At 34.2% G+C, this 16,425-nt stretch overlaps 1 protein-coding gene and 1 pseudogene across 3 annotated transcripts; one reads left to right on the forward strand and one right to left on the reverse strand.

Moving 5' to 3' along the window:
- Window positions 1-257: 257 nt before the first annotated feature.
- LOC145047425 (fatty acid amide hydrolase-like) lies at window positions 258-4,056 on the forward strand. 2 transcript variants are annotated; one of them, XM_078995692.1, is made up of 20 exons: window positions 258-448; window positions 561-642; window positions 737-846; window positions 926-986; window positions 1,077-1,270; window positions 1,342-1,471; window positions 1,542-1,619; window positions 1,714-1,861; window positions 1,936-2,048; window positions 2,127-2,202; window positions 2,304-2,375; window positions 2,446-2,497; window positions 2,578-2,745; window positions 2,836-2,939; window positions 3,036-3,128; window positions 3,226-3,294; window positions 3,386-3,450; window positions 3,536-3,597; window positions 3,700-3,795; window positions 3,886-4,056. In XM_078995692.1, the coding sequence occupies exons 2-20, from the start codon at window positions 561-563 to the stop codon at window positions 3,943-3,945; spliced, it is 1,833 nt and encodes a 610-aa protein (XP_078851818.1). In that variant the 5' UTR covers window positions 258-448; the 3' UTR covers window positions 3,946-4,056. The 2 variants fall into 2 exon arrangements, with proteins under 2 accessions (XP_078851818.1, XP_078851817.1); XM_078995691.1 differs by having other exon boundaries at window positions 259-476.
- Window positions 4,057-6,541: 2,485 nt separating this feature from the next.
- Window positions 6,542-8,250, reverse strand: LOC144998333 (protein RMD5 homolog pseudogene; annotated as a pseudogene). The gene is made up of 2 exons (XR_013660259.1): window positions 8,143-8,250; window positions 6,542-7,904 (listed from the first exon to the last, which is right to left on the reverse strand). The product of XR_013660259.1 is annotated as a protein RMD5 homolog pseudogene (transcript).
- Between the last annotated feature and the right edge of the window lie 8,175 nt (window positions 8,251-16,425).

The raw sequence follows: 16,425 nt of genomic DNA on the forward strand, positions 1-16,425 counted from the left end.
ATTAGTCAGTTTTCTCATAAATGATAAATAATATCTATAATGTAGATTGATCACACAATTTTTTTATACATAACAATTAATACTTTAAAATATTATATTATACAATTCTACATGGTATAAATTGTTGTGTATTGGCAGAGAATATTATATGTACGTTCTTTTGTTCCAAATATAAATATCAATAAATGGAGAAATTTTGTTTTTTAGTCAATGGTCGTTAAAGCTGTAACGTTATTCAATTTAATAAAAACAGATGACCAACCTCCTCGGCATCTCCCTGTAGCTAAACGACGCCGTACTCTGCTCTAAATTGAATAGCTTATTAGCTTTATACCCCCCAACAACATTCAATGCTAACAATAAAGCGATCATTGCCCTCGTCAATGCCAATATTGATGCCACCAATCATCATCACTGCACTTACATAGCAACCCAAATTTTCTTCCCTGTAATTTCTCGCTCTCACTTGGTCAAGTGTAAGCATTTCAAGTTCTAAATTTAGTAATTCAAATTGAACTTTAGAATGCCTATCTGATGTTTGATAAATTGTCTGTATGAAGATGGGGAAGACGAGGATCGTTATGTTGCCGGCAAGTGAGGTTGATTTGACCAAGGTCAAATACGATCCTCGAGAAATTGAAGGTCTTTTTCTTAATTTGTACTTCTTGATTGGTTTTGTGACTGATTCTGAAATGAAGTTCATGCTGATGTTCTAAACTGTTGGGTTTTGTTGTAGCCCCTCATATAACTGGATTACTCCTCAAGTTTTTTGTCAAATTAGTTGAAATGCCTTTGATCGGTTCTTTGCTCATCGGTCACTTGAAGAAACAGAACAAAATGAACCAGGTGTGTTCTAATTAGAAACCATATCCTAAATTCCTAATTGTTTATTATTTACACTCGTACAACACTGGCTATTAAACAGATGTTACGAGATACTCTGATACCAGAACCACCGATGTTCAGACCTGAATTCCCTCCTCAAGGTTTGACCTCCGTCGCATTTCAATTTCCCTCAGTCAGTTAGCCGCTCCCAAAAGCATAGAAATAATCCATCGATTTTGAACTGATATTAGAACCAGAATCTGGAGTCGTTTTTCTCAAAGAAGATGGAAAATCTGAAGACCGCGTTGAATCAGCGGTGGAATGCCTTCCCCAATACGATCCTGCTAGCAATATCAATCAAAGCTCTGACTCAACTCCATTCCGCTACTGGAAGATTCGTGATTATGCATATTCTTACAGATCGAGCCTTACGACTCCATCAATCGTAAGTCATCTACAAGTACTAAATCTTTTTCTATTCTGTTGAAATTGATATCCCCAATCACTTTAAAATAGGTCGCTGAACATGTCATCTCTGCGATTGAAGCGTTCAGCAATAAAACCCCCCCAACACCTCTTTTGATTTCATTTGATGCTGATGATGTAAGAAAGCAAGCTGCATCTTCAACACAACGGTTTCAGGAAGGTACATAAGCTTCCATATCGAAATCGGAAAAAAGGAATGGAATGGAACTGACGATTGTTGGTTTACACAGGAAAACCATTGTCAATATTAGATGGCATCTTCATCGCAATCAAGGATGATATAGATCTTTATCCCCATCCATCTAACGGTATCTATCCAAAGTATCCAATTTTTCAAATGACCTAAATATCCTTCAACCATGGTCATTCATACTTAACTTAGCTTAAATTTCCAACAAACAGGTGCGACAACATGGCTTCATGAGCTACGCAGTGTTGAGAAAGATGCAGTTTCTGTATCGAAATTAAGAAGCTGTGGGGCCATATTGGTAGGAAAAGCCAATATGCATGAACTAGGCATGGGTACTACTGGAGTTAATCCTAACTATGGGTATGGTTTATATAATTTTTATATTTTTTACAAATTTAAACAACTTTATTTTTTATAAAAAGTGCGTATGACAGAACTGCTAGAAATCCACATGATCTGGAAAGATACACAGGTGGATCTTCATCAGGGCCAGCAGCTATTGTAGCTTCTGGAATATGTTCAGCTGCACTTGGAACAGATGGTGGAGGTTGTTTTTTAAAAATTAATCACTAAAAAATTGTTTTTATAATAAAATAAGATAATGTTTAATGTTAATAAATTTCAGGTTCAATTCGTATTCCTTCTTCTCTTTGTGGTGTTGTGGGATTGAAAACAACATATGGACGAACCAACATCAAAGGGTATTTTTTGTTTTTTATTTTTTATTTTTAAAATCTAATTCTTTTTTTGACGAAATATTTCATGAATTATTAATCTTTGTTTTTTTTTTTTTTTTCTGCAGTGCATTGTGTGATGGAGGAACAGTAGAAGTTATAGGTCCAATTGCATCCAGTGTTGAAGATATCATGCTAATGTAACACTTTTACTTCAAATATTTATGAGGACATTAATAATTGAATTTTAATTATTATTATTTTATACAGTTATGCAGCAATCTTAGGATCCTCTCCTTCTGACAAAATCAGTTTGCATCCGGTAATTAATTAATCAGAATGCTGTATCATATACTACATGAATTTTAATATATATTGATTTTATGTTTATTTTTAATGCAGTCTGTGCCTTGTTTGCCTGATCTATCATCCTCAAATGAGAACGTTAGTGTTACAGGATTATTGAAGTTAGGAAAATACAGTGATTGGTTTAATGATGTATTCTCACCTGATATCTCTAATAAATGTGAAGACATTCTTAATATGTTTTCAGAAACTTATGGTTGTAAAGTAAGTATAAGTATTGAAAATTTTCACGTCTAAATTATTTTGTATTTATTAAATATTATTATATAACTCTTTCTACATTTGGTATTGAAGGTGGTAGAGATTGTGATACCAGAGCTTGACCAAATGCGAACAGCTCATGTTGTATCAATTGGTTCAGAAGCAGCAGCCTCATTAAGTCCCGACATTCAGATTGGGTATAATATTCCCATTTGGAAATTTTCTAATTTAATATATAATTTTTATTTTATTTGTTACTGATATGTGTTTGATGTTTGTTATGTTATATGTAGGATGGATAAGAAACTTACATTGGATTCACGGATTAATTTTGCACTTTTCAACTCATTCACAGCTGCAGACTATGTTGCTGCACAACGTCTCAGGTAACCCTAATTACTGAATGGTGTTTCTTTTTTTTACGAATTTGCCCTCGTCTATTTTTACTATTATTTTCTAAAATAAATATTTATAAAATTGCAGGCGGAGGATTATGTACTACCACATGGAGATCTTCAAGAAAGTTGATGTCATAGTCACTCCAACAACTGGGTATTTAAATTTTAATCTAACCATCAAATCAAATATATATTTACAAAACAAATCTCACTTGTTTATTATTCTCATGTCTTTTAATTTTTAGTATGACAGCTCCTGTGATTCCCAAAAGCGCACTTGCATTTGGCGAGTCAAATATAAAGGTCACAGGTCAGTTGACTCTCATGCAATTTAATTTTAATCAATGCTTTATTTATTTATTTATTTATTTAATATTGTTATTGTTATTTTGCAGGCAATTTGATGCGGTTTATCATAGCAGGAAATCTTCTTGGGCTCCCAGCTATTTCTGTACCTGTAAGCGTTTGATCTTATTTGTAGTAATTTTTTCAAAGATTCACATTCATCAATTATTTATTTATATTCTAAAAAATCTTATATTTATTTATTTATTTGTAGGTTGGGTATGATAAGGAAGGGCTTCCAATAGGATTGCAGATTATAGGCCGACCATGGGCTGAAGCTACAGTATTGCGGTTGGCTGCTGCATTTGAGGTATTATACTATATGTATATACATATCCCTACTTTTAGATAATTTAAGATTTTATACTAAAGTTTTTAACAACTTTTTTTATAATTTCAGAGCTTACGTGTTGAGACAAAACGCCCTGCATCTTATTATGACACTCTAAAGGGAAATTAAGTTGCATGGGCAAAAAGGTTTTGTAAACTTTGTTGTGTGGTTAAAAAGATAAACAAATGACTTGTCACATTATTTTGTTGATATGACATGATAAATAAGTTAAATTTGTCATTTTTGTGTTTTCAGCTACACCTGATTTTTTATCACAATTAGTCCCTATACTTTAATTTTATACATATTAGGCCCAAAAATATAAAATTTTGGCTGTGGTCCTCCCTACTCATCGATTTTTATACATATTATATTTCCGGCCCCCCAAATAAAATGTTGAAGCTCCGCCCCTACTTGTACATGTTATGAGAAAGAATCCAAACTGCTTATGCTATTTGGGGTTGATATAGTTATCTTATAGTGTCATTATTAGGAATATTCTTCTAGAGTGAAATGATAGAATGATTTGAACCTAAAACCATTAATTTAGATCAAGCAAACCAATTTACTTGATATTAGGATAATTAAATATAAGGAATGATTCTTGAAATAATTGAGTTACAAATTAAATGGAGACTTGAGATAGCTTGAAAAAAAAAATGGCATGAGAGTAATGTTCGTATATCCTTCTACCAACCTGCAAATTCATTCAAAGTTGACGGGCTTGATGTCAGCGACTTGACACGTTTAGATATTATTTTTTATATTTAATAAATAAAAATAAAACCCTAAATCTTAAACTTGTGTCCCTCCCCGATTATTTGTTATATACAAACCTATTTGATTAATATGATTTCTCTTCTTCCCTTGCGAATAAAAATTAGACAAAATTTAGGGTTTTATCACCTTATCATTATGTTTTATAGCCTTTTGTTTTTCGATGGTTGGTATAAAGGGTCAGAGTAGAGAGTGGAGCGATCCCCCGATTGGATCGGGAGCAAACGCCTACGAAAATATCTCATAGGTTTTTGACCTATCTTCTACTAAAAAGGAGCCGCTTTGTTGACGCGGTTCGGGCAGAAGAGGGGGGGGGGGGTGTTGACATCCGCGGGTTCCATGTCAAGAGAGAAGGACGGGACGGGAGAGGCATTGTCGTGGACTAGCCGCTGTTCTAGATGTGGACACCTTTTAGGATTGTTTACATGTTTTGCATGAGTGTCACTTTGCTAAATTGATCTGGAACATCTTTATTCCTACTGAGCATCAACGTTTTATCCATCCTTAGGTGAATGCTTCTCCTAGCTCAACCCATTGCCTCAACATGTGGTTTGGGATTTACCACCTCATCGGGGTTCAAAGAGTAACTCATAATTAAGAGAGTGAGGGCTAAAGTTAGATACTTGGCGGGAGAACCAGAGGCATTCATTTTCCTTCTTTGTCCACAGATATCGGGATCTATCCAAGAAATTCATTGATAAATTTTAGGGTGGGGGTCGGGGAGGGTGGTAATGGGCTTCCCATTTTGGCTTCTAATATTAATATAATAGAAATGTTAGAAAACAAAAATTTTGTTTGATGCTCTACTTTTGATAAATGTTACAAATATATATTGTTAGGTTATTAACATTGATTTTTTTGGTTAAAAAAAGAAGCCTCTATATAGAAATTTTAAATCTAGTTGTTCTAAACGTACAAGAAAACAAAAAGAATAACAATTTATTCATAGTCAAAGAAGATCTATCATTCGTTTTATCGTCAAAAAATCTCAGAATACCATCGTAACGAAGAATCAATTGTGATCTGTCAAAGAACATAGAGAAGAAGAAGTTGAATTATGCATGATAGAAAACATAGATGAAGTTCATGAAGTTGTAGAAAAATTTAGAGAAGAAATTTATGAAGTTATGGAAGAACCTAGAGAAAAAGAAGTTGAACTGAAAGTTGAAGATATATCTTGTGTAGATGAAGACATAACCATATTGAATGGTAATGATGATGAAAAATAAGATATTCCAATAAATATGTATGATCCTAGAAACTGAAACATCTAATAAGTGGATACATGATGTTATGGTAACGATTAATGAATTTACGAGATATTAGCAAGTAGCAACTTTCAGTTTTGAATTTAGTGATAGCAAATTTACTAAATAATACTTTAGAAGAAAAATTTTATGGAGCTTCATTTTGATTTTCCGATATGTCAAGAATGGGCCTGGAATCAGTCAGTTTCTCGTTTCAACGCATGAGTTTAAATTTCACAAGAAACTTTCATTGACAAATTAGAATCGATTTCCAATCCTGAATCCTCCTCAATTTCCCACATTTCGTTACGTTGTGTAATGTCGGTTAACATGTGCCGGCGCTCACGAAAAGGAAAATCCTTAAATCTGTTCACTTTGAAAATACAGCCCTTCAAATTTGATGATATTATAATAATACCCCCTAAAGCAAATTTAAATTAAAATATTCATTCAAAAACAACTTACTAAAAACTGAAACATTAACACGTGGAGAAGGATGGAGACCCACAGCTTTTATCTTTTTCTTTAAAGCCTCCAATTTTTCAACTATTTGTTACAAATAAAAGAACAATATTTACATGCCTTTGTAAGACAATCATCATGCTACATAACATGGTTATGTGAGTTTCAACTTGAATGTTTAGACTTTAGACTTTTCATCACAGTTCAACAATAATAGCCATTAACATTTTGATCGAGGAAAAATATACGAAGAAACTGCTAGATGCCTAGATCTTTTCGTATTTCGTAACCTTTTCTTTACAATTCCACGTTACCAAAATAAAAAAACTATGGGCTAAGACTTGTCCAAAATTATAAAACTCCTTCAATTCACCGACTTCCAAACAACAACACAAAAAGATACTAAAGACTCACTCGATCAAATCCAACAATCAGAGATACAGTCGCCGACACATGTTAACCGACATCACACAACTGCAATACGGACATTGAATCGTATGAAAACGGGTTTTCCTTTTCGTTAGCGCCGATATCGTTTGACTACAAAGAACATGATGACACTCATCCATACCCAACATCATCGCCGGATTATCTTCATCGCTTTGTTCCTTGCATACAGGACAAACAAAAGCGGAATGAAACTGAAACTCTTTTCCCAACTCCATCGCCACCGGAAACTTCCTCATCGCCGCCCATTCATCCTTACCCATCAGATTAGCCGTATTCAAAAGGGTCGGCAGCCCAAGAGCTCCGGCATCCACAGTCACCGTTAATGGGTTCCTAAAGGACACCCCAATAGACCCACAGAACTGAACAATAAACTCTTGGCTTACCGCCGCCCATTTTTCCGGCGACATTAGGTCGGAGTAAGGTGAAGTTTCGATCTTCTCCGGCCAAAAAAAGAAGACCGTGAGATTTAAAACTTCGTTTCTGTGGTTTGAAGCAAGTGGTGAAAGGTAAGTTTTGACAAAGTTGATTCCCTCCGATGGGGTTTCTTTTAAAAGCTTCAAGAATTGAAGTCGCCGGAGGTTAAACTCAAGATTATTTGACTCCTTCGGGTCAAGTATGCGACGGTTGACCGACACCCAATTCAAAGCAGGTTCAAGATTTTTAGCTTTCAATGCGTCAAGAATCTCATGCATTTTTGAAAAATCACGTCTTAACCAATTAATATGGCGTTGTTGAGCTTCGTTTGTGAATGTATTGGCGACATCAAAGAGACCTTCATGGTAAAGTAGGTTCAGAATGATTTTGTTTACTATAGGCGACTCAAACTCCACGTTTCTGGATGCTTTTGATATATCTGTCTCTACGAATTCACCCAGGATTTCTGGGTAGTTTTTAAGATCAACTTTTAGGTCCTTCTTCAACATCTTTATCTGTTCTTGAACCCTATACGCATCGAGCTTTTCTGTCAGGTGTTTGATCACTGATTTATGATCGATATCGTTGGCTGATTGAAGGTCGGCGAGTGCTTGTTTAATCTCATCTTCAACCATAACGATCAGTTGGTGGTACTTACTCGTAGATAATTCTTGTTTCTTGGCAACTCGATCAAATTCATCTATAATGGTTTTCAGATCCATTAAACCTGCAAATGTTCTGCAAAAGAATTACACAGATGAATGTCAAGAAGATGAATACCAAAATTCTCCAATAAGTTTGGTAGATCTTTGATGTGAAGGATTTGAATTGCAACTTTAAAACAACTTCTGATAGTAATTCTTGATAACGTATGAAATCAAAACCTCAAACATGCAATGATGAAGGAATGCTCTGTTTTCATATCAAGAATTACGGATTAAAGAAAATTAGGGTTTTGCATTGCATAAGAACTTACAGTAACTTGTAGATTGGAATCAAAACAGAAATTAACGAGGATCACGAGAGTTTATGCATTGCACCTATGTTGAGATCATCAGGCAAATTTGGGGAATTAATCGACAGCGATTGAACGTTATATATAGAGCTGAGAAAGATGGCAGTTTGTAAAGATGGTGTACTCAGTATGATGCTTCGGAGCCGTTAAATATAAAATTTGCATCGAATTATCAAATAAAAAACTATTTTTTTATAAAAGAAATCAAAATAGGTAAGTTTTTAATTATTTGAAAGAAAAAATAAAAATTAATATATAATGTCAGTTACATACACAACCAACGTGTAGATTTTATTGAAACTATATAAATCCTTATTTTTTTTAAAAAAATCATAAATTCATAAATTTTGATATATTTAATTTTTTTCATCCCGTTTTAAGAATTTGAGGATTCAGTTATTCTTTAAAAAGAAATGGTTGTAGGATTTGTAAGTTTTCATCAATAAAATCAATCTAAGCATATGCAGATAATCTCTCCTAATTAATACTTGTCTTGGTCTTTATTAAATGCATGCTCTCTTACTAGCTACCACGTGATTAATAAAGCTACATCTTTCAGTTTGAAGAATTTGTGTGTATTTGTAAATAAAATCAACATAATATGCAAATCACGTTCAAGAAATTGTTTATCAAGAGTTTTGATCAAACTCATCCTTATGATTACGAAATAAGTTTCCACGCGCATCTATAAAGTTACGGCTAAGCCCATGAATATAACTCAAGCTAATGGCTTCTCCAATTCTAACACTAAATCTTATTTTTTGCAACATTTATCTTCACTTCTTGGTACTATTTTTGAATACACGAATATAATGGTGTCTTGCAACTTTTGCCGCTTGTATGCTTATGTGGAAGTTACTACCGGCATTGTACACCACTCCCAATTGTATTATTGTCGGCCGTATATTACCGGAGGCAAACCTTCACCGATGAAAAATTGGATTGTTTGAACATTTGACCATTTGTAGTATAGCTCTTAGGGCGCCTTTATCATTTTTTTTTCTTTTTTTTTTTTTTTTCAAATTACCACTATATATACACACATTTAACCTTCTATTCATTAAAAAAAACCTTATTCTTTCAAAATGTCTTCCAACAACCAAAATAATCTGAACTCTTCCAACCCAATTGTAGTCTTCGGTTACGATCCCACATCACGATCACCTTACCTGCCACAAATCGATCCATCAATTTTCTCTCAAAACCAAAAGGTTTGTAGGAGGTGTTTTGATTCCCAACTGTTTTAATTTCACACCCTCAACCGAAAAACTTTCCGATTTCGAACTTGAACAACATGTTCTACCAAAAGAAAAAGGGAAGGCCGAAAGTAGAAGATGGATTCAAAAAGAAGAGATGAAATTAGTAAAGGCATGGGTCGACATATAAGAAGATAACGCCACCGGGAAGAGCTAATCGTATAATTAATTGTAACACCCTATTTTGAGTCGTTTCTTAATTCGGGGCCGTGACCCGAATATCAGTTGTTATAAGGCTTCAGGCCTTGGGGAAAGAGAGATTTAGACCCATTTGGATGTGGGTAATGTAGATTTTGTAATCTAACAGTTCCGTTTGTGCTTTGGAGCACAAGGGTATATTGGTAAAGTAATGGTTTAGACGTTTTATTGAATTTAAGGATTTTAGTTCGATGTGTTTTAAGTCAAAAGTAAATAGATAGGGTTGTAGAGCTCCTCAAGACCTTTCCGTGGATATAAGGATCGTCGAAAATGGATTTGGGACACATAAGTTATGGCATTCAAAAGTTAGAATGGTAAAAGGGCTAGCCGGGAATGCTGGGCATACAAGGAATGTACATTGGACGTTCATGGTTGGATGATCGCGAAGATTCCTTCGGGAATGCTGGGTGTACCATATGAACGTTGGGCATTCGCGACTCAGACTTAAACCCTATTTTGAGGTCTTAGACCCTATTTAAAGGCCTTAACTCATTTCCTAACCTCCTTAACTTCAGCCTCCACCCTCTTAAGATGTTTCCTTGAAACCCTAGCCTGATATGGCAGATTATTGAGGTTTTGAGTGACTTTGGTGGGTTGGAAGAAGAAGAACTCATTGGAGAAGAGTTAGATTGCTTAGAGCTTGTAGCTTGATTTTCCTTAATCTATCTTTTGAAGGTAAAAAGAATCAAACTTGATGGTTCATTTGCTAGATCTTGCTTGTGAGTGGGTTTTTTGTGCTTTTTGGTTCCATGAGTTAATTCTTGAGAGTACGTGCTACTCCAGAAGTTTTGGGTTGTTTATTTTGATGTTTTAAAGGTCCTTTGTTCATAAAGTTTGTATCCTAATGATTGTGGACCAACCATGCATGGGTTATTCATCTCTTGGTCAAGCTAGTAGACTAGATTTGGGTTTTGGGTTTCTTAGAGCCATGTAAAGCCATCAAGTTGATAACTTTACTGATTAAGACACTTATTAGAATTAGATCTGAGCCTTGGTTGTAAAGTATTAAAGGATTAAGCACTTTTTAAAAAGTCCATGGTCATTTTGTTATGTTAAGAAGCTTAGGTTTGGTGTTGCGCTCCATTAAGTAATGCTTGGTCATAAAGTCAGGAACTTTATGACTCTTGACGTCCATTAGGTTTAAACTTGATGATTTGGTCTTTTAGTCTTAAAGGAATAAGACTTAAAAATTGAGTTAAGGTCTGAGCACCATACGTCGGGCGTACTAAGGTGGTACGCATGGCGTACACACCGAGGTGCCTTAATCGGCCTTTTGGGGTTTTGGGCCATGAGTTATTTGGTCAGATGTGGGAAGGGTAAAATAGTCTTTTACCTATTTATATGATAGAGTATGAATTGGACTTTGGATTATGGAAAAAAATTTAATTCTTGATTAGGGATAATTTTGATGTGTTCAGTGTGAAGATCTCGGAAGCAGCAACACATGTGGTTCGATTATCTCTGGATTGAGGTGAGCCCACTTATTATACTGTAGGACATTAGGATATGTTATGTACTTGTAGTCTTTGTGAATCCTACTATATGTTTTGTATACATGTGTGTCTGTTTGCAATATGTTTGTGGGGTGAAATTGACCCGGTACAACCTTGTGCTGATATATAAGTTGCAATAGACTCAGGGGTGAAATAGACCCGACAGTGAAATAGACCCGATACAACCTTGTGCTGATATATGAGTTGAAATAGACTCGTGGATGAAATATACCCAAGGGTGAAATAGATCAGGTGCGGCCTTGGGCCGACGCATGAGTTGAAATATACTCGAGGGTGAAATAGACCCAAAACAAGCTTGAGTTAGTGTATATATATATATATATATATATATATATATATATATATATATATATATATATATATATATATATGGTATGTGGCATTTTGGGGAACTCACCAAGCTTTGTGCTTATGATTTTGTGGTTTAAACATTTTTCAGGTACTTCCAGTTTTAAAAAGAAGAGCCTAGTTTGATCACACTGCATTCCCTGAAGATTTAATCCATAATGATTATTTATGATCTTACTCTAATGTTTTGAGAATACGTACTCGTCTTTTAAGATAATGTATGAATGGTTTTGAATTATTAAAAATGAAAATTTTACTATGAATTTCTAGGACGTTACATTAATTTTGGATACTTGTTATGCAGCGGTTTTGTAACATCCCAAAAATCAGAGTAAAATTTTCATTTTTCCAAAACAACCCAAAGACAATAATTATTTACAAAAAACATTGTTTCAAAAGTATAATTCATAAATCAGAGTATCTCAAAATCTAATAAACATAAAATCCAAAGCATGTGCACGATCACACATTCGCCTTGCCACGATCATCTGAAGTACATGAAACAATAAAATAAAACTGTAAGCCAAAGCTTAGTGAGTTCCTCCAAAATACCACCACACTAACAAATAACCAAACAAATATTGGGTTCACAACCTCCTGGTTGGATTACCCCTAGCCTACAACCTTCATGTTGGAATGCCCCGGCCCACAACTTTTCGGTTGGATTTCCTAACACATACTGAGTCCACAACCTCCTGTTTGGATTACCCTTGGCCCACAACCTTCAGGTTGGAATTCCCCGCCCCACAACCTTTCGGTTGGAATGCTCTAGTCTGTTGACTAAAAACACAAAGAAATATAGTCTCAACCCCACCACAACATGTTGACATATGGACAATAAATAATAGATATCCATCAATAGATAATCATATAACCAGTCATTAGAAAAACATGCAGATCTACAGATCACTACAACATAGCAACATCCTATATACCAGGACACAAATCTAATACTACAACATAGCAATATCCTATATACTGCAATACATAATCTGGTGGCCCGATATTGGTGCCTTCGACCCACAAGTACAGTGAGGAAAAACTCAACTCTTAGTGTGAAAGGATTGATGAATAGGATACTACTTCGAATATCAACTCTGTCGGTCACCTATTCATTGGAACATGACTAAAATTAACTTATAATCAAAATACCCAAAATACCCCTAGATAAATGATAGTTTATTTTATTTACTTCTTTTTATGGTTTATTTTAGTATATTTCATTCATAATTTAGTTAATTTCCATGCATATTTTCCTTTTTATTATTTTATGACCATTTCGGGTACTCTCTAGTTTCGTGAGTATAATTGCAGATTTTAAGGAGACTAGCGAAGCGGGACCTTTGGGAAGCAATTGGACCTGGAGGACAAAAAAGATTTTGGGCTTGATGGCTATGAAGGTGATGCATGGAGTGAGCTTGTCAATTACTTGAAGGCTTAGAAGAATTGAACTTTAAATTTGCAAGATGTGGGAGAATTTTCGAGTGTGTGGAGATTGATGATCGGACGATTGCGGAAGCTAAGGATCGTTTAGAAAAGGCTAATTGGGCTCAAATTGAAGAAATCTTGAAGAAAAATAGGCTAGAAATTGATTGGGCTCAAACTGGGCCAATGGTTAAACTGTGGAGGCCCAACACTTGAAGAAGGCCAAAAACTCCATCACTCTTACGCGGCCCGCGTAAGATACCCACGCGGCTCGCATGGATTCTTGCTGGGGCATTTTCGGAATTTTATTTAAAGCTCTATATTGGAAAGGTTGGTGTGCCACTTTAACATACTCTCGGACATCCGAAATTTGAGCAATCCTCTGGAGATTTTTGAGCTTTTGGAAGGCCAAGAATCCTCAAGAACTTCATCATTTTTTCTCTTAATCTTGTTGAATGTTTGGTACAATCTCTTCTAACTTTGTTTTCTTATGTTTAGCCATGTTAGGCTAAACCCAAAATTGGTTGACTTTAGTGAAATCTTTTGACTAGTTGTTAAATGTTGAAGATTCCATAAACTTGTTCTTGAATCTTTATGGAATGTTTTGTATTTTAACATATTATAACTACTTATATGTTTTTATTCATGAGTTTATATGTGTTTGTGATGATTAGTTGGATAATTTATTGATTAAGCAAAAGATCCTCAAATTAGCAAGCAACATATGATTTTTGTGTTAGTTTTGCTTCACACAATCATAAAAACATTTCCACTAACATGGTAGTGAAAGAATTTGACTCCTCTTGAATTTGGTGAGTTTTTCGTTCTTAATGCTAGTTGACTTTCACTAATTACATGTTTAATGGAAATTATGACTTGGATTACTATAGGCAAATTAAGGATTTAAAACAAGTATTGCACCATTGGATTCTAATGATACATGTTCATCAAAAAGTCAAAGTGAGGAAACCTTAAGTCAATCATCTTTCTCTTATTGGTTATACATCAAATTCTTATTTTGTTGAATTGTTCATTTAAGTTTTATTTTAATTATAGTTTTAATTTAAGTGTTTTAAAAAGATCCAAACCCTCATTTTTATTTTTATTGCTATTTTACAAGTATCTTTACAAATAGATTTTTCATTGAGTAACAAATTGAACCAATCTCCGTGGATTCGACCTCTTTACCACTATACACTATTTTAGTGTACAAGATTTAGGGTTATTAATTTTGTTGGCATCGACAACCACCAATCAAACTTAGTTAAAGTTAAAAAGTCAACCGAGTCAACTCAGCTGAGTACATTAGGCATAGATTGCGTGTTGTTGATCGCGTACTCGCAGCGTACCATTCGGTACACATAGTGTACATGTCTACCAACCACCTTTTCTAGTAAGTACTTATTCCATTAAGCTCTTCCGTCCAAAATCCAGATCTTATCCATACATGACGTTCTTAACCATAAAGTTTCCAACTTTATGGTCTTGCATAGCTATTAAGTGCTTAATACCAAAAACCCAACTTCTTAACTCATTAAGACATCCTAGTTCATGCATGGAAGGAAACTAAGGCCCAAGATTACATTTTTATGCTTCTTAAACACTCCAAAACATCTGAAAGGACAACTTATAAGACTTAGAGTAACCTATACTCATAATACCAAGCTTATGGGACTAAAAAGTAACACAAATCTTTGGCTAAAAAAGATCTAAGCATAACTTTACTAAGTTCAGAGCCTTTTACATTCAAAGCATGTCAAATGATGATGTGATTCTGGATCCAAAGTACTCCACTCTTCTTGGATGGTTTCTTCTTCTTTCTTCCTCCTTCAAGAACACCAAAATGCACACTCAAGGCTCAAAAATGATCTCAAATGGATTAGGGTTTGCAAAGGGGTCGAAATGAGGCTGGAGGCTGATGAAAGAAAGGTGAATAGGAATATAAAAGTGTTTAAATAGTACACAAACCGTAAATATTAGGGTTCTGGGTCCAAAACATGTATGCGCAACCTATACTTTGGGTACCCTCAACGTACACAATCCATCCCTAAAAATTATGAAAATACCACTGAGGACCCATTTGCAAACGATTCTCATACCAAAGGCATAAATAGAATACCAGAAAATCAAGATGTTACTGGTTTTGTAAGGGTATGGGTAGAAGTCCAGATTATCAGACGCATGACCAATGTAACTCAAAATGGAATATTGTAAACAAATTCTTCATGCATTGGAACACAATTTACATAAACTTTGAAAAGCAATGAGCTAGTAGAGAAAGTGAGGTGAGTTTGTTGAAAAACGCATGCGACATTCTAAGATGACATGTTAAAGTCTTTTAAGTTCGTGCATATGTGGGATGTTGTCAAAAAAAGTATTAGGTGGGAGGACTTTAGAACACATGAAGACATTTCCAATTTGTCAAAAAGTAGCAAAACATCTTCATATTTGAGCTCACAACAAATGTCATCGGATGATCATATCAATGTTGGTCTTAATGATAATAGTGATGCCATCAAAGAAATACGTCTGACTCCTTGTCCCATGGGAAGGGACAAAGAAAAAACTCGATCAAATGGAAAATGAAAAGCATCTTTAAATTCATCGGTTGGAAGAAGGCAGTTAACCAAATCGGACGAAATAATGATGCAAATGAAACAATTAAATACAACTTTGGTGAAACATATGGTTGAAAGTGTCCGACTCATGGAATATTTATTGTTAATACAAGATGTGAAACACCTCGACCCCGAAGTTTAAGAAGCGACTAAGGTGGCCAAAGAGTCTATTCGAGAAAAATATAATCTACGACCCAAATGAAATTTCAATGTTATGTTTTTTTTTTCTAGGTTTTTTATTGTAATTTTTAATTTCATGTTACTTTTTTAGCTTTTTAATTTTTTTTTCTAGGTTTTCTAAAATGTTACTTTAATTTCATGTTATTTTTAATTAATATTAAAGATTTTTATAAAAAAGTTCATACTTTTTTTATGAAATAAAAAAAGTTCATAAGTAAAACCTGTTGAATCGAAGTGTTTAAAATCTTAACTAAATTTGTATAATGTTGATGAATAAAAATAAAGTCTTTTTTTGAGCTGCCGTTAAAACCAAAAATTAGTTTGACTTGATCAAAGAGAGAGATAAATGATTTACTGGTTTGTTATATGATTAATATATTACTTAGAAATAATAATAACTAATTTAGAATTAATCAAAATTACTTTAGAATTATTTATGGTTTGATTATAACTAATTAAAGATATAAAGACTGAATTGCAATTGTTCAATAGTTGAACAAAATAGAGGATCTAGAATCCTCCCAGCCTTGGACGGTTTTGGAGGTTCTTGATAGAGTTTCTGAAAGCCTCAAACTGATAAAAGGAAATTATATAAATACTAATTTGAAATACTATTATTTAAAGTTCAAATCTAAGATTTTTGAGATTATTACACAGCTATATAAAGGGACATACCCATTGGTATTTTCGGCCTAAGCATACCTC

This window comes from Lactuca saligna, chromosome 5, assembly GCF_052625555.1.
Source record: "Lactuca saligna cultivar CGN05327 chromosome 5, ASM5262555v1, whole genome shotgun sequence".
Lineage (NCBI taxonomy): Eukaryota > Viridiplantae > Streptophyta > Magnoliopsida > Asterales > Asteraceae > Lactuca > Lactuca saligna.

Coding starts and splice junctions, on each gene's coding strand:
- LOC145047425 (XM_078995692.1), top strand. CDS start 561: ATGGGGAAGACGAGGATCGTTATGTTGCCGGCAAGTGAGGTTGATTTG. Junction 643..736: donor CGATCCTCGAGAAATTGAAG/GTCTTTTTCTTA, acceptor GTTTTGTTGTAG/CCCCTCATATAACTGGATTA. Junction 1,271..1,341: donor GCCTTACGACTCCATCAATC/GTAAGTCATCTA, acceptor ACTTTAAAATAG/GTCGCTGAACATGTCATCTC.